The sequence below is a fragment of the Hyla sarda genome, chromosome 3, assembly GCF_029499605.1.
Source record: "Hyla sarda isolate aHylSar1 chromosome 3, aHylSar1.hap1, whole genome shotgun sequence".
Lineage (NCBI taxonomy): Eukaryota > Metazoa > Chordata > Amphibia > Anura > Hylidae > Hyla > Hyla sarda.
The window spans coordinates 205,351,083-205,370,512 of NC_079191.1; the positions used below are offsets into that span (position 1 = coordinate 205,351,083).

Genomic DNA, 19,430 nt, shown 5'->3' on the forward strand with positions numbered 1-19,430 from the left:
TTCAGTACATTTCTGTGAATATTTAGTTGCAAATAAGCCATACATATAATTGAGGTTATTTTTATGTTAGGAGCAACAAATGAAGCAATCTCTTGGGGTCAAAGTCCAAAAGAAGCACGGTCATTAGCTCACCCCAGATGCAGCGCACAATGCCTGCCAAGAGCTCGCTGCATGCTCAACATAACTCTGCAATAATTATGGTAATGTAAAGATGGAGCCAAATGAGAATTTTATGCCAAATCTGCCCGTATGAGCAATAGAGGATACAGTACTTTAAGAAAACTGCACATGCTGAACAAATAGTGCAGGATATGCAATACAGAACCTAATGATGGGTCCATACTATCGTATTCTTTTGCTATAGATTCCTTGAATTGATGCTGGTAATTGCCGTTGATCCAGTTTGATTATTCACACTGCATTGTCTATTATATAATCATCTTTTGAAGATTTATTTTGACCGTAAAGAGGTACTCCGGTGGAACAACTGATGCTAGAAAGGAAAACAGATTTTTAAATAACTTCTATTAAAAAAATCTTAATCCTTTCAGTACTTATCAGCCGCTGTTATGCTCCAGATGAAGTTGTATAGCTCTTTTTAGTCTAACCACAGTGCTCTCGGCTGACATCTCTGTCCATGTCAGGAACTGTGCAGAGTAGGAACAAATCCCCATAGCAAACCTTTAAACCTTTCCTGCTCTGGACAGTTCCTGACATGGACAGAGGTAGCAGCAGAGAACACTGTGGTCAGACAGAAAAGAACTATACAGCAGCTGATAAGTACTGGAAGGATTAAGATTTTTTATTAAAAATAATTTACAAATCTGTTTAACTTTCTGGCACTAGTTGATTTAAAATAAATAAATAAATAAATGTTTTCCACCAGAGTAACCCTTCAAGACCTAAATAAATGTTTAGTTTTTGAACCATTTTTAAGGCTGTCATTTTTCTGTTCATTTACATCTTACATTTTACAATAGCTTTATTTTTCTAAGTTGTTATTATTACATATGTTTTGGGGGCTATTCTGATGTTTATTTGTGAAAATTATGCCAAATTTTCTGTGTTTTACAATACATTATTTTCCAGACATATGTTAATGCATACCAAACATTAACAGAAAGTATTTATGGTAGGTCTGGGTCGGTGGAGGACCAATGGATACACCAAATAAATGCCATTGCCAGTACAGAAGACTTCAAACCCCTCTGTCACTGTGGAGTTTTTGCTGTCAGTCTAGTACTCATACTTATGGGAGGCTAATTGTGATGGGAGCATCTGCTCTTCTGGCCCTTTGGTGGTACTTCTGTGGTTAGCATAATGGTAAGACCTCCCACTCTTGCTCTGTATCGAATTTTATGCTACGCAAAATAATGAAATAATTGCCATGGACCCTTAGGTGCTCCACGTGTAAATGAAAATGTGGTGAGCAGTGGGCTTTAAGCAATTTTTTAATTCCATATGTTGGTGGGCATCATAATCAATCTAAGGGCAATCATGTTCTTAACTTCAAGATACATCCTACAGGGTGTACACAGCTGTACTATACTGATCACAACATATAGCATTAAAAAATAATAATCGTGAACCCAAAAATTTAATTTTACCTGCAAACAGCCCCTTTTCCATCTTCAATTTGACATTCTTCACCCTCCGAGCAATAATTGGGTTCCAGCTCACAAATACTTTGGCATGGCAGTCCATCAGTACTCCTAAATCCAGGCTTACATACACAGGATGCGTCTTTTGTATGTGAGTTTACTAAGCATTCTGAAAACTCATCGCATGCCATGAACTTGCACAGGTCAGCCTGGTCAGCTGAAAAAACACAGGAAACATTGTCATAATCTTTGGGTTTTTTTTTGTATACCATCTGACAACCTTTCATTGACAACTTTGTTCTTGACTTATTGACAGTTAAAAAGTAGATTTCATAAAATGATATCAAAAAGCTACATTATAAAAGTTTAGACCATACAGTAATTATTTATGTGTTATATTGTGATATCATTGTGATATCTAAAATAATTTAAATGTGTCCCAGGGTGGATACACATTTATACAAATCACCAGATGATATAGTGAAAGGGTTTTTTCAGAGTATATATTGCCTACCCATCAATGTATGTAGGAGTCTAAGCCTTATATACTCTGCCAATCTGCATAAGTAAGGAATTGTGGTGCTCCAGCACAGTGGAACATCCATACCAGGTATGCCTAGTACTGCAGCTCAGCATCAATTGAACAGTCATTCCACATACAGTTGTTGTTCATGGATGCACATTGAAGGAGACATGAAGAGCACATTGGCCCTTGTTGAAGGGGGTAAGTCAGTCTGCCTCCAAACCTTACTGCACACACAGGGCTGCAGCAGGGAAACCCTGTGTGTTTGTTCATAGCAAAATGTGCAGCATATTTCCTGCTGCCCGCCGGATTTCTTGCAGTGTGAAATACACTCTGTATATGCTGTATGTGACCCTACCCTTAAGGTATTTGTGGTTGATGCATGCTTTTGATAAATCGGGTTATCCAGTAATAGAAAAACCAAGCTAATTCCTTTCAAAAAAAGAAAAAGAGTTGGAGAGGCTCTTGTCAAACAAACCACCAAATTAACCCGGGCTACCCAATTTTGACACCTATACCCAAGGTGTTAGATGAGTGAACTGATAAATAAAATGTAAATTGGGGCTCAGGGTTTAGGACAAATAGGACAAGGTGTATGGTATGTATAAATATATTTATTGAGGTACTAAAAATATAGATAATATAGTAGGATAGTGGCTTCTGCGTCTCACAGGGCCCTTGTGAAGGCGCAGCACCAGCTATAAGTACTTAAAATATTTAAACAAGTATAATATCTAAAATATATAAAATTGTATTATAATAAAATGTAATAAGACCACCATATAATTATCCATATAAATATTTATAACTGCTGAAGAAAGGACTGAGACCGCCCTGAAACGCGTCCAGCATCCCTAAGAATAATTAATTAGACCACCAATATACCTGCTTATACAACTCCAGTCCATTAACCAGCCGCCTGATACCGGGAAAGATAACTGTCAATCACCCGGCACCCGACACAGGAGAATCACGCGCCTCATTGCCACAAGGACACCACCGGAGTCACAGTATACACATCTACAAAACCGCTGTAGGACCACTACCTGGAGCCCACTGTCATCAAGCATTGCCACCGTGCGAGACGGCCGAGTCTCCGATGATGCGGCTTCACGCTATGAGAGCCACCCAGTGACCGCGCTACTGAAGGAGATCGCAGCATCCCCGCGAAGTCCTGCATACCTGAGCCCGGGAGTGGTGAGACACAAAGTATCTAGTGATATGACTGCATTGTAACATTGCAACAGTTACAGCATACAAGTGTGTAACTTGTCTATCATCCGCCGGCCTATTGCTATTAAGTGTGAACATATTCCAAACCTGCACAATTGTGAGGCATTGTCGCGGCTGGCTATTAATGAATGGTTGCCATGGGTTACTAATACATAACCGAACTCTGGGAAATTGGTACTATTGCCGGGCATCATCATTATATAATTACATGGTTACCAGTGGTTATTAACCTTGAATATTGACATTTGAACTAGAACTCTTTTGTGGTTGCTACTGGTTACAGCCATTTGAACTGGAAGTTGATGTATTTGCATACATTTTGGAGAGAGGAGAAGACAATTGTGGATGAACTTGTACTCTCCTATAAAGACATTCCTCCTGTACAATTAGAGACTTTATGAGAATTATGTGGTGGTCTTATTATGTTTTATTATAATACAATTTTATATATTTTAGATATTATACTTGTTTAAATATTTTAAGTACTTATAGCTGGTGCTGCGCCTTCACAAGGGCCCTGTGAGACGCAGAAGCCCCTATCCTACTATATTATCTATATTTTTAGTCCCTCAATAAATATATTTCTACATACCATACACCTTGTCCTATTTGTCCGAAACCCTGAGCCCCAATTTACATTTAATTTATCAGTTCCTTTCAAAAAAAGCTCATCGTCTGTCTTCAGGTTGGGTTTGGCATTACATCTTGGCCCCATTCACTTCAATGGAACTAAGCTGCAGGACCACACCCAACATGGAGATAGACAGGGAGTGGTTTTTGAAAGAAATTAGCTCTGTTTTCTATTGCTATGTAACCCATTTAAGTGTTATCCTAATTTCCATCATAACTACATTAGGTTACACTTATGAATGGTGAAAACAATCTTCCTTAAGGGTCTATAAGGACTTTTACTTGTCTGATAGTCTGGTGTGTATAAGCTCCTCTCTAACACAATCAGACCAAAAATACTTTACTGTTACATTCTTGTTATAGTGCCCCCTGGTGTTTATTTCCCCTCAGACACCTAACTAATGTGTCCAGTGTAGATGACAATAGGCTACTTCTAGTGCATTGATTCTTATTGACCTAGACAGTAGCAAGAATTATTCTGCTACCAATGAACAAGAAGATCTTTGCAGGGTGACTGAGCCATTATGTGTGACTACTGGCACTAGGCATATTAGGTGGATGTTCTGAGAGGTTCTGGAAGCTGTTAGGTAGCCACAGCTTGAAGACAACTGTCTTAGGTACTTTAGAGGTTTAAGGAGTCAGGGATGTATGATTCTACTTGGCCTTTATATTTCCACATAAGTCAGCTGCAAATTTTGTTTCAGATTCACCGTAGATCCCATCTCTATTGACAGAATGTGGTGGAAAGAATCACAAATCCAGAACATAGTGGGCATGCTTATGGATGCAGCAGCTACAGCAAAAGTATTTATCATTTTCTAACTCTTTTAAGTGCTGCCCCCTCCACTCTGCTGCCCAAGGCACGGGTCCACTGATGGCTAATGGTAAATACAGCCCTGCACATACAGCTGAAACTCAAAAAATTACAATATCGTGCAAAAGTTCATTGTATTTCATTAATGCAACTTAAATGGAAAGGAAGATCCAAAATCTCCTGGTAGACGGATGTGTTGACCCTGAACTTAATGAAGCACAGTAGACCAACACCAGCAGATGACATGGCTCCCCAAATCATAGTAATTGGGGGGGGGGGGGGGGGGATTTGAGGTTTTCATGAGCTGTAATCATAATCATCCCAATTATGACAAATCACGGCTTGTACTATCTTGCTTTGCATGTAATGAGTCTCTCATATATTAGTTTCACCTTTTAAGTTGCATTACTGAAATAAATGAACTTTTGTACGTTATTCTAATTTTTGGAGTTTCACCTGTAGGTAAGGAAAAGCCATCAATGTGTGATCATTGGAGGTCTGACTATCATGACCCCCACACAGCAGCAGAAAGAAGGGGCTGTGGTGCTTCATTGCATTTAGGTGTAGCAGCTCATCCATCTAAATGCCTCCTCCTGGTACTGCAGTTAAATCCCGTTCATTTACATGGTCGCTCAGGCCATTTGTTCTGCTAAACAGTTATGTTCCATGGATCAAACCCCTCATTGCTCATGCTTTAATGGGCTACTCTAACTAGCTTTAAGGGGTCCAGGGAAAGCAACTGCATGAAGGTCCTGGGGCCCAAAGCCCCCTCTGCAACAAAAAGAGACACCAATTTCATAAATGAAACATAGTAAGTATGGGGGTGGGGGTGTTATTATTTTCTTTTGGGACTCAGGAGGTTAAAGTTACATGTTTGAGCCTAAGGACAGGCCGTCAATATGTTTTCCAGGAAAATCCTTTTAGAAATGACATATCAGAAGGTTAAAATGTTGTATTGTCAGTATAATCCTTATATTTATATAAGAAAAATGTAGAATTAACAACGCTTTCGAGATATTTTTGAAGTTGCTGTGGCTCCACTTATATAAGAAAGCAATTCTGCATGCAAAGTCAAGGCCTAATACTTTATGTATGATTATTTAATATGGTTTTAAATGAATATTTAGAATTATAGTATTGCTATGAGCAAGCATAATAAAAAAATGCTATTAAGCGGCCAATTTGCCGGAAGAAACAAGGTACAGAGACAAGCGCTATTACAATGATGAATCGGATTGTGATATTCAACCTTGTTTTGAAAAAAACAGATCATCAAACAAATCCTATATAAACAATGAAAAGAACATTTTCATATTGTAAAGCTGCTGGAGGTGTCTGCGTATATTGGCATATTTATGTTGTGCTACTATAGCTGCCCAGTGATTATATTTCCCCTAAAAGGAATATCGACTTTAATTTATGATTTGTTTTGTTTTCTTCTATGTAGAAGCGTAACATAATATATGCAGCGCTGGTACTATTACTTTGTTTGGTCATCTTAAGCATTGCTGCCATCTTTAACAAATACTGTTACCCTGCTTCATTTTCCAATAAATACACTGCTCAAAAAAATAAAGGGAAACCTTAGTAACACAATGCAACTCTAAGTCAATCACACTGTCCACTCAACACTGATTGACAATCAATTTCACATGCTGTTCTGCAAATGGAACAGACAACAGGTGGAAATTATAGGTAATTAGCAAGACACCCCCAATAAAGGAATGGTTCTGCAGGTGGTGACCACAGACCACTTCTCAGTTCCTATGCTTCCTGGCTGATGTTTTGGTCAGTTTTGAATGCTGATGGTGCTTTCACTCTAGTGGTAGCATGAGACCGAGTCCTCAACTCACACAAGTGGCTCAGGTAGTGCAGCTCATCCAGGATGGCACATCAATGCGAGCTGTGGCAGGAAGGTTTGCTGTGTCTGTCAGCATAGTGTCCAGAGCATGGAGGCGCTACCAGGAGACAGGCCAGTACATCAGGAGACATGGAGGAGGCCGTAGGAGGGCAACAACCCAGCAACAGGACCGCTACCTTTGCCTTTTTGCAAGGAGGAGTAGGAGGAGCACTGCCAGAGCCCTGGAAAATGACCTCCAGCAGGCCACAAATGTGCATGTGTTCACTCAAAGGGTCAGAAACTGACTCCATGAGGGTGGTATGAGGGCCCAACGTCCACAGGAGGGGGTTGTGCCTACAGCCCAACACCATGCAGAACGTTTGCCATTTGCCAGAGAACACCAAGATTGGCAAATTCGCCACTTGCATCCTGTGCTCTTCACAGATGAAAGCAGATTCACACTGAGCACATGTGACAGACATGACAGAGTCTGGAGACACCGTGGAGAACATTCTGCTGCCTGCAGCATCCTCCAGCATGACCGTTTTGGCAGTGGGTCAGTAATGGTGTGGGGTGGCATTTCTTTTGGGGGCCACACAGTCCTCAATGTTCTTGCCAGAGGTCGCCTGACTGCCATTAGGTACCGAGATGAGATCCTCAGACCTCTTGTGAGACCATATGCTGGTGCAGTTGGCCCTGGGTTCCTCCTAATGCAAGACAATGCTAGACCTCATGTGGCTGGAATGTCAGCAGTTTCTGCTAGAAGAAGGCATTGATGCTATGGACTGGCCCACCCGTTCTCCAGACCTGAATCCGATCGAGCACATCTGGGACATCATGTCTCGCTCCATCCACCAAGGCCACGTTGCACTACAGACTGTCCAGGAGTTGGCGGATGCTTTAGCCGAGGTCTGGGAGGACATCCCTCAGGAAACCATCTGCCCTCTCATCAGGAGCATGCCTGGGAGGACATCTCATCAGGAGCATGCCCAGGTGTTGTAGGGAGGTCATACGGGCACGTGGAGGCCACACACACTACTGAGCCTCATTTTGACTTGTTTTAAGGACATTACATCAAAGTTGGATCAGCCTGTAGTGGGGTTTTCCACTTTGATTTTGAGTGTGACTCCATATCCAGACCTCCATGGGTTGATAAATTTGATTTCCATTGATCATTTTTGTGTGATTTTGTTGTCAGCACATTAAACTATGTAAAGACGAAAGTATTTCATACGATTAGTTCATTCATTCAGATCTAGGATGTTTTATTTTAGTGTTCCCTTTAGTTTTTTAACTCCTTAAGGATGAAGCCCATTTGGGCCTTAAAGGGAACCTTTCATCAAAAAAACTTTTGATATATTATAGAATAATGTATGCATAATAACTTGCCAATTGCATGTTATTAAAAAATATGCTTCTTTCTATTTAATTTTCCACTTTGAAAAAATGACCACTAGGGGTCTCCCTACCAGTCCTTTTTTTTTAAATAGATTTCAGACTCATGCAGGACAGGACTGCAGCCGGGACACAGAAAAAATCCCTGGCAGTGAGCAGTGGTGAGTTTGTCTGTGTTCCGGCTGCAGTCTGAGATTTAGGACTCCTTCATGAGTCTGAAATCTATAAAAAAAGGACTGGTAGGGAGACCCCTAGTGGTCATTTTTTCAAAGTGGAAAATTAAATAGAAAGAAGCATATTTTTTTTAATAACATGCAATTGGAAAGTTATTCTGCATACATTAATCTATAATATATCATAAGATTTCTTGATGAAAGGTACCCTTTAAGGACGCAGACAATTTTATTTTTACATTTTTGTTTTTTCCTCCTCACCTTCAAAAAATCATAACTCTTTTATATTTTCATCCACAGACTAGCATGAGGGCTTGTTTTTTGCGCGACCAGTTGTCCGTTGTAATGCCATCACTCACTTTACCATAAAATATATGGCAAAACCCCAAAAATACTATTTGTGCGGTGAAATTAAAAAGAAAACCGCAATGTTGCTAATTTTGGAAGGTTTCGTTTTCACGCTGTACAATTTACGGTAAAAATGACATGTGTTCTTTATTCCTTAAGTCAATATGATTAAAATAATACCCATGATAACATACTTTCCTATTACTGTTGCGCTTAAAAAAAATCGCAAACCTTTTAACCAAATTAGTACGTTTAAAATCCCCCTATTTTGAAGACCTATAACTTTTTCATTTTTCCGGATAAGCGGCGGTATGAGGGCTCATTTTTTGCGCCGTGATCTATACTTTTTATTGATTCCATATATGCTTATATAGAACTTTTAATCAATTTTTTATTAATATTTTGGAATAAAATGTTATAAAAAAAGCATCTATTTTGGACTTCTCTCTCTTTTTACGTTCACGCCGTTCACTGTACAGTATCATTAACATTTTATTTTAATAGTTCAGATATTTATGCATGCGGCGATACCAAATATGTATATAAAACATTTATGAACACTTTTTGGGGGTGAAATAGGGAAAATGGGACAATTTACGTTTTTATTGGGGGAGGGGGTTTTTCACATTTTTTTTTAACTTTATTTTGTTACTTTTTTTTTACTTTTATTTTTACACTTTAATAGTACCCATAGGGGACTATTTATAGCAATCATTCGATTACTAATACTGTTCAGTGCTATGTATAGGACATAGCACTGATCAGCATTATCGGTCATCTTCTGCTCTGGTCTGCGGGAAGGCAGATCAGAGCAGAAGACGCCGGGAAGGCAGCGAAGCCAGGTGAGGGGACCTCCATCTGCCGTGCTGGATGACTGAATCGCCGCGGCAGCACTGCGGGCGATCCGATCATCCATTTTAATGACCGCGATGCTGCAGATGCCGTGATCTGTATTGATCATGGCAGGGTTAATGGCGGACATCCAGGGGATTACGGGCGGGTCCCTGGCTGTGATCAGCAGCCTGGACCTGCCGCACATGATCCGGGCATCGCTCCAATGCTCGCGGTTATGCTTAGGACGTAAATGTACGTCCTGGTGAGTTAAAGGGGTACTCCGGTGAAATTTTTTTTTTTTTAATTCAACTGGTGCCAGAAAGTTAAACAGATTTGTAAATTACTTCTATTAAAAAATCTTAATCATTCCTGTACTTATTAGCTGCTGAATACTACAGTAGAAATTCTTTTCTTTTTGAAACACAGAGCTGTCTGCTGACATCACGAGCACAGTGCTCTCTACTGACATCTCTGTCCATTTTATGAACTGTCCAGAACAGCATATGTTTGCTATGGGGATTTCCTTTTACCCTGGACAGTTCCTAAAAATGGACAGAGATGTCAGCAGAGAGCACTGTGCTCGGGATTCAGCAGACAGCTCTGTGTTTCAAACGGAAAAGAATTTCCACTGTAGTATTCAGCAGCTAATAAGTACAGGAAGGATTACGAAGGATTTTTTAATAGAAGTAATTTACAAATCTGTTTAACTTTCTGGCACCAGTTGATTTAAAAAATAAAGTTTTCCACTGGAGTACCCCTTTAAGCACTTAAGGACCTAGGGCGTATGGATACGCCTTGACGTCCTGGTACTTAAGGACCCAGGACGTATCCATACGCTCCCTCCAGATGTTGCAAGACTACAACTCCCAGCACGCCCAGACAGCTGTTTGGGCATGCTGGAATATGTCGTTTTGCAACAGCTGGAGGGCTGCAGTTTGAGACCACTATACAGTGGTCTCTAAACTATATCCCTCCAGATCTTGCAAAACTACAACTTCTAGCATGCCCACATAGCTGTTTGTTGTCTGGGCATGCTGGGAGTTGTAGTTTTGCAACATCTCGAGGTCCACAGTTTGGAGATCACTGTGCATGTCCAGAAAGCAAACAGCTGTCTCGGCATGCTGGGAGTTGTAGTTGGGTACCTCCAGCTGTTGCATAACTACATCTCCCAGCATGCCCTTCGGTGATTAGTACATTCTGGGAGTTGTAGTTTTGCAACAACTGGAGGCACACTGGTTGGAAAATACTGAGTTAGGTAACAGAACCTAACTGAAGGTTTTCCAACCAGTGTGCCTCCAGCTGTTGCAAAAGTACAACTCCCAGCATGCATGGTCTGTCAGTACATGCTGGGAGTTGTAGTTTTGAAATAGCTGGAGGTTTGCCCCCCCATGTGAATGTACAGGGTACATTCACATGGACAGGTTTACAGTAAATTTCCTGCTTCAAGTTTGGGCTGCGGCAAATTTTTCGCCGCAGCGCACACTCCTAGCGGGAAATTCACCGAAACACGCCAGTGTGAATGTACCCTAAAAACACTACACTACACTAACACATAATAAAGAGTAAAACACAACATATACACCCCCTTACACTGTCCCCCTCAATAAAAATTAAAAACGTCTTGTACGGCAGGGTTTCCAAAATGGAGCCTCCAGCTGTTGCAAAACAACAACTCCCAGCATTTCTGGACAGGCACTGACTGTCCAGGCATGCTGGGAGTTTAGAAACAGCTGGAGGCACCCTGTTTGGGAATCACTGGTGTAGAATACCCTTATGTCCACCCCTATGCAATCCCTAATTTAGTCCTCAAATGCGCATGGCGCTCTCTCACTTCGGAGCCCTGTCGTATTTCAAGGAAACAGTTTAGGGCCATATATGGGGTATCGCCGTACTCGGGAGAAATTGTACTACAAATTGTAGGGGTCTTTTTCTCCTTTTACCGCTTGTGAAAAGGAAAATTTGGGGGCTACGCCAGCCTGTTAGTGTAAAAAAATAAACATTTTTACACTAACATGCTGGTCTTGCCCCATACTTTTTATTTCCACAAGCGGTAAAAGGAAAAAAAGACCCCCAAAATTTGTAATGCAATTTCTCCTGGGTACGGAAATACCCCAGATGTGGGCGTAAAATGCTCTGCGGACTCACAACAAGGCTCAGGAATGAGAGCGCACCATGTACATTTGAGGCCTAAATTGGTGATTTGCACAGAGGGTGCTGATTTTACAGCGGTTCTGACAAGCGCAAAAAAAAAAAAAAAACACATGTGACCCCATTTTGGAAACTACACCCTTCACCGAATGTGACAAGGGGTATAGTGAGCCTGAACACCCCACAGGTGTTTGACGAATTTTCATTAAATTTGGATGGGAAAATGAAAAAAAAATTATATTTTTTCACTAAAATGCTGGTGTTACCCTATATTTTTCATTTTCACAAGGGAAAATAGGAAAAAAGCCCCCCCAATTTGTAACCCCATCTCTTCTGAGTAAGAACATACCCCATGTGTGGATGTAAAGTGCTCTGCGGGCAAACTACAATGCTCAGAAGAGAAGGAGCGCCATTGGGATTTTGTAGAGAAAATTTGTCCGGAATTGAAGGCCACATGTGTTTACAAAGCCCCCATAGTGCCAGAACAATGGACCCCTGACACATGTGACCCCATTTTGGAAACTACACCCCTCACGTAATGTAATAAGTTGTACATTGAGAATTTACGCCCCACAGGTGTCTGACAGATTTTTGGAACAGTGGTCCGTAAAAATGAAAAATTTTATTTTTCATTTGCACAGCCCACTGTTCCAAAGATCTGTGGGGTGTAAATACTCACTGCACCCCTTATAAAATTATTTGAGGGGTGTAGTTTCCAAAATGGGGTCACATGTGGGGGGGGTCCACTGTTCTGGCACCACGGGGGGCTTTGTAAACGCACATGGCCCCTTACTACCATTCCGAACGAATTCTCTTTCCAAAAGCTCAATGGCGCTCCTCCTTTTCTGAGCATTGTAGTTAGCCAGCAGAGCATTTTACGTCCTAACATGGGGTATTTCCATACTCAGAAGAAATGGGGTTACAAATTTTGGGGGTCATTTTCTCCTATTATCCCTTGTAAAAATGTAAAATTTTGGGAAAAATTGCATTTTAGTAAAAAAAAAAAAAATTTCATTTACACATCCAACTTTAACGAAAAGTCGTCAAACACCTGTGGGGTGTTAAGGCTCAGCGCACCCCTTGTTACGTTCCTTGAGGGGTGTAGTTTCCAAAATAGTATGCCATGTGGGTATTTTTTGCTGTTCTGGCACCACAGGGGCTTCCTAAATGCGACATGCCCCCAAAAAACCATTTCAGCAAAAGTTACTTTCAAAAAGCCAAATGTGACTCCTTCTCTTCTGAGCATTGTAGTTCGCCCTCAAAGCATTTTACGTCCTAACATGGGGTATTTCCATACTCAGAAGAGATGGTTACAAATTTGGGGGGGCATTTTCTCCCATTACCCTTTGTAAAAATGGTAAATTTGGGGGAAAAACTGCACTTTAGTGTGAATTTTTTTCCATTTACACATCCGATTTTAACGAAACGTTGTCAAACACCTGTGGGGTGTTAAGGCTGCTGGACTCCTTGTTACGTGCCTTGAGGGGTGTAGTTTCCAAAATGGTATGCCATGTAGTGTTTTCTGCTGTTCTGGCACCATAGGGGCTTTCTAAATGTGACATGCCCCCCAAAAACCATTTCAGAAAAATTCACTCTCCAAAATCCCATTGTCGCTCCTTCCCTTCTGTGCCCTCTACTGCGCCCGCCGAACACTTGACATACACATATGAGGTATTTCCTTACTCGAGAGAAATTGGGTTAAAAATTTTGGGGGCTTTTTCTCCTATTACCACTTGTAAAAATTCTAAAACTGGGTCTACAAGAACATGTGAGTGTCAAAAATGAAGATTTTGAATTTTCTCCTTCACTTTGCTGCTATTCCTGTGAAACACCTAAAGGGTTAACACACTTACTGAATGTCATTTTGAATACTTTGAGGGGTGCAGTTTTTATAATGGGGTCATTTGTGGGGTATTTCTAATATGAAGGCCCTTCAAATCCACTTCAAAACTGAACTGGTCCCTGAAAATTTCTGATTTTGAAAATTTTGAGAAAAATTTGAAAACTGCTGCTGAACTTTGAAGCCCTCTGATGTCTTCCAAAAGTAACAACATGTCAACTTTATGATGCAAACATAAAGTAGACATATTGTATATGTGAATCAATGTATAATTTATTTGGAATATCCATTTTCTTTATAAGCAGAGAGCTTCAAAGTTAAAAAAATGCAAAATTTTCAATTCTTTCATCAAATTTTGGAATTTTTCACCAAGAAATGTATTGACAAAATTTTACCACTAACAAAAAGTAGAATATGCCACGAAAAAACAATCTCGGAATCAGAATGAAAGGTAAAAGCATCCCAGAGTTATTAATGCTTGAAGTGACAGTGGTCAGATGTTCAAAAAATGGCCGGGTCCTTAAGGTATATTTGGGCTGGGTCCTTAAGGGGTTATGTACCACCTCACCAGGACGTACATTTACGTCCTGCGTCGTTAAGAGGTTAAGCAGTGTACTTTAATAATGTGGGGGTTTTTTTTGAAGAAGAAAAAGCCTGCTCAATAAATTCGCATTTCTATGTTAGAAAGTTGTATTATTTCTAAGCAAAAGTTTTGTTTGCATTAGTGGCACATTAACCAAAAAGAACAGTTCATTGTTGAAGAATCATGTGAAAAAAGCATCAGCAATACATTCCAGATTTTTTTTTTCTTACGTGAGTTAGGATGTTATAAAAATAAAATATAAACCTTTTTAAGGCTATGTTCACACGGCCATTGTGCTCCAACCCAATCAGCGTCCGTACATCTCTTTTTTTTTTACTTTTTTACCAATTGGACCGCTGGGTCCAGACAGATCCTGTTGATTTGAATGGGGTCCATCGGTTGTCTGGTATTTTACAGGAGTTGAGCAAAGAAAAAATATTGCGTCCTTCCTATGGATTGGGAGTTGGAGCTCCCTTTATCGGAGCACAACGTCTGCATGAACAAGCCCTAATCCCAGGTCCTTTTTAAGCTGTATTTAAAAACAATTGTTAAACTACTTTCACACACATGCCTTATGGCATTTTAGCTATAACACTGTGATCTCCATTGGTTCAACTGAAGCAGATTTTGATAACCATAGAAATAGGCAGGTTTCAAAGGTGAGAATGTTGTAGCTGAAATAAATATGCTAAACTGTGCATATATTACAACAATGCTTCCAGCATAAAGGACTAAGTAATTTCGAAAATGATATTTCTATTTGCACATTTTCTACTTTCTGACATATAATAGAAAGAGATGCCATAGAGAATAATTAATTTAGAGATGGAATTTGAGCACCCAGGCTATTATAACCATATCCTATTCCTTACCATTGGGATTTGATGCATGAGAGCTGTACTGTGTACATACAATATCTTACGTAAGTGAGCCTCTCACATATTTGTAAAAATTAAGTATTAATATTTTATTATAACTTTTCGTTTGACAACACTGAAGAAATGATACTCTGCTACAATGTAAAGTAGCAAGTGCACAGCCTGTATAACAGTGTTTAATTTTGTATCCTCTTAAAATAACACAACACACAGCCATTAATGTCTAAACCTTGTCAACAAAAGTAAGTAAACCCCAAAGCGGAACTGTCCAAATTGGGCTCATTTAGCTATTTTTCCTCGCTGATGTCATGTGACTCATTAGTGTTACAATGTTACAAAGTCTCAGGTGTGAATGGAAAGCAAGTGTCTTAAATTTGGTGTTATTGCTCTTACACTCTCTAATACTGAAAGTTCAACATGGCACATCGTAGCAAAGTACAGCACAATTTATGATGCTCATAAGTGCATCATAAATTGTGGTGTGCCTAGTTTCTATAGAATTTGGATTAAAAGGAGTGGGATTCCTACTACGGCACCCCCACCGTCTAGACAAGAGAGTGACGTAATTTGTATACATCATAGCAAAGAACATAAAAATGGCCTAGGCTCTAAGAAGATTGCTAAGACCATGAAACCATGTCATGTGGTCCAAGACCACATTGAGACCAAGACCAAGAGACCAAGATAAACTTATTAGTTTCAGATGGTGTCAGTGTGGCGACAACAAGCAGTCAAGCATGATGATGGAAGTGTCATGGTCTGGGGTTGCACGAGTGCTGCTGGCACTGGGGAGCTACAGTTCATTGAGGTAACCAGGAATGCCAACATTTTCTGTGACATACTGGATCAGAGCATGATCCTGTTCCTTCATAGACTAGGCTACAGGGCAGTATTCCAACATGATAGCAACCCAAACACACCTCCAAGACAACCACTAGAATTCCAACATGGTAACAACCCAAACACACCTCCAAGACCACCACTGTCTTGCTAAAGAAGCTGAGGGGAAAAGTGATGGACTGGCCTACCATGTCTGCAGACCTAGACCCTATTGAGCATCTGTGGGGCATCCTCAAATGGAAGGTGGGGGAGCGCAAGGACTCTGTGATGTTGTCAATAAGGAGTGGAAGACTCCAGTGACAATCTGTGAAGCTCTAGTGAACTCCATGTCCAAGAGGCTGTGCTGGAAAATAATGGTGGCCACACAATACATTGACCCTTTGAGCCTAATGTGGACATTTCCACTTAGGTGTGTACTCACCTTTGTTGCCAAGGATTAGACATTATTGTCTGTGTGTTGAGTTATTTTGAGCAGACACAACATTAAACATTGTTATACAGGCTAAGCACTCACTACATTGTAGCAGAGTGTCATTTCTTCAGTGTTGTCACAGGAAAAGATATAATACAATATTTACAAAAATGTGAGGGGGGGGGGACTCACTTATGTGAGATATTGTATATATGGTACAATCTGGCTAAACCCTCAAATTTCTTTAGTATTATGTAAATGATATCATGTGTTTGCAATTGTGCCTTCAAGGCAGATGTTGGGGGAAGGAGTGGGCACATTGGATTTTGTCATGCCAGATCCTGTGTTCCCATGAGAATTAATCTACTGCCAGCGCTATCTACAGTTGCAGTTTATCCCCCCCCGACCCCCCCCCCCCCATCCCCAGCCCATCCCTAATAAAATATCAGGAGTCAGAAATAATTTCAGAGCCTTTGTTCCAACAATGAAAGTGAAGCAGACATACAGTACAGTAATTCACCTCTTATTCCAGATAGTTACAGCACATGCCATATTCCTGACTGGATTATATCTTGAAAGGCAGACATTATAGAGTTAAAAAATACCCATTGTTAAGACTTTGATAGAACTGCGGATTTTAAGCCCATTATTCCATTGTCGAGTTATTTTCAGTGTCAGCCTATAAATCTTTTATTTGCTTATTTTAAAGGCACATTGACAAGAAGGTTACTACTGTCTTTCACTTACTTCTTACCAACACGAGATTTAGGACATTTTCGGTACGTGTATTGTCTTACCTGGCTCAATGTCAAGTGAATAACTGTCAATCTGTAAATTTAGGAGCTGTGCTGCGGCATTACAAAAATCCTCCAAAACACATTGGACAGCCTTGGTGACATTATAGGGCACGGACTTGGAAAATTTCAGCTTGCTGTTAACAATCACACTCCCTTTTTTGAAGTTCAGGATTTCAAGGTTCCTAAATCCTGTGAGATTGGTTTGAAGATACGGAAGCAGCTGCAAGAAAGAAACACTTGCATTACATAAACACAGTCTACACTGTCTGTATTTTTATATTCCTTGTTGCTTGTCAGTTTAAAGGCCAATTCATTTTCTGTACTATGGTTTTGGTGCACATAGATGTACAGACGGAGAATGGCAGGATACTAGAAAATACACAGTCATTCTTGAAAATTTATTTTTAAAAAAAGCATATATACCGAATTATAAATGGGGAAAAAAGTGTGAGAAATGATTTACCAAGGCACAGTCGAGGGAAAGATTTATCAATACGATGAATCAATTTAGAAGATAAGAAAAATGGCCTTACTGACACTCTATTTATCAAGTGGTAAACTTGGTGCAAATTACTAGGAATCTTAGACACATATGTACTCCTTCTTTAACCTCATAGAAAAATAGAATAGAAACATAGAATGTGTCAAGAAGAAAGTCTGCTTAATATTCTGAATACTATGAATAGTCCCTGGCCCTATCTTATATGAAGGATAGCCTTATGCTTATCCCATGCAGGCTTAAACTCCTTCACTGTATTTGCAGCGACCACTTCTGCAGGAAGGCTATTCCATGCATTCACTACTCTCTCAGTAAAGTAATACTTCTTGATATTACGAAGCAAAAGAGAAGAGCCCGTTCGGCACTATAATTTCAGAACTGCTGGAGGTACATAGGATAGGGTGTGTAGTTGGGTCTTGTGTTAAGGTGCAGGTGGTGCTCAGGCTACTTGCAGTATTCAGTGGATACAATATTCATGAGGAGAGAGAGAAATGAAAAGCCGGCCACTCACCGATATATTCCTTCTTCAAGCTTTTATTGCAGCGACATAATACTCACATATACGGGGGTGTGTACAGACAGGAAGAGCAGGGGGGTACAGAGGCGACAAGCTCCGTTTCGCATACTCAAGTGTGTGAAACAGAGCTTGTCGCCTCTGTACCCCCTGCTCTTCCTTTCTGTACACACCCCCGTACATGTGAGTGTTATGTCGCTGCAATAAAAGCTTGAAGAAGGAATATATCGGTGAGTGGCCGGCTTTTCATTTCTCTCTCTCCTCATGAATATTGTATCTTCCTGATATTACTGCAGATACCTTTGTACCTCTAATGTAAACCTATGTCCTCTTGTGGTAGTTTTTCTTCTTTTAAATATACTCACCTTCTTTAGCATGTTGATTATATTTATGTATATAAAAGTTTCTATCATATCCCCTCTGTCTCTTCTTTCTTCCAAGCTATACATGTTAAAGGGTTACTCCGCTCCCCAGCGTCCGGAACATTGAGTTCCTGAACGCTGTGTGCGGGCTTCCGTGTTCACGCCCTCCCCCTCGAGACGTCACGGCCTGTCCCCTCAATGAAAGTCTATGGGAAGGGGGTGCGGTGGCCATCATGCCCCCTCCCATAGACTTGCATTGAGGAGGCGGGACGTGATGTCACATGATGGGCGTGACATCACGAGGGGGCGGGCGTGAACACGGAACCCCGCACACAGCATTCAGGATCTCAATGTTCCGGATGCTGGGGAGTGGATTAACCCTTTAAGCTCCTTTTACCTTTCCTGGTAAGTTTTATCCTGAAATCCAAGTACTGGTTTGGTAGCTCTTGTCTTAACTCTCTCCAATGTGTCTATATCCTTCTGGAGATACGGTCTTCAGTACTGCGCACAATACTCTGAGGTCTCACCAGTGCTCTGTACAGTGGCATCAGCACTTCCCTCTTTCTACTGCTTATACCTCTCCCCATTCATCCAAGTATTCTGCTAGAATTTCCAGCTGATCTATGACATTGTCTGCCTACCTTTGCGTATTCTGAAATAATGACCCCTAAATCCCTTTCCTCAGAAATTGAGGTTAGGGCTGTATTAAATATTCTATTCTCTACCCTTGTGTTTTTACGCCCCAGGTGCATTATCCTGCACTTTTTCCCATTAAATGTCACTTGCCGGAGTTCTGACCATTCCTCTAGTTTACACAAATCATTTTGCATATCCCTCCAGAAACATCCACCTTGTTCCAAATCTTTGTGTCATCAGCAAAAAGACACATCTTACCATCGAGACCTTCACAATATCACTGATATTAAACAAAATGGGTCTCAGTACAGATCCCTGAAGACCTTGCTCTGAATATACTCCATTGACTACAACCCTATGTTGTCTGTCCCTGAGCCACTGCCTTATCCACTCAACAATATGGGAGTCCAAGCTCAATGATTGCAGTTTATTGATAAGTCTTCTATGTGGGACAGTGTCAAAAGCCTTACTAAAATCTAGTCACCTGGATCTTGCACTCAATGTGACCAATAGTCAGGTTGGGCAGGAGT

The 19,430-nt window shown here is 40.6% G+C and overlaps 1 protein-coding gene across 2 annotated transcripts in view; it reads right to left on the reverse strand.

The window, feature by feature from the left end:
* IMPG1 (interphotoreceptor matrix proteoglycan 1) overlaps positions 1-19,430 on the reverse strand; it is a 489,363-nt gene that overhangs the window by 42,151 nt on the left and 427,782 nt on the right. For both annotated transcript variants that reach the window (XM_056565914.1, XM_056565915.1), the window contains 2 exons: positions 16,890-17,109; positions 1,608-1,818 (listed from right to left, as the gene is read on the reverse strand). In XM_056565914.1, the coding sequence (XP_056421889.1) occupies positions 1,608-1,818; positions 16,890-17,109 (431 nt within the window). The remainder of the gene's footprint in view (positions 1-1,607; positions 1,819-16,889; positions 17,110-19,430) is intronic.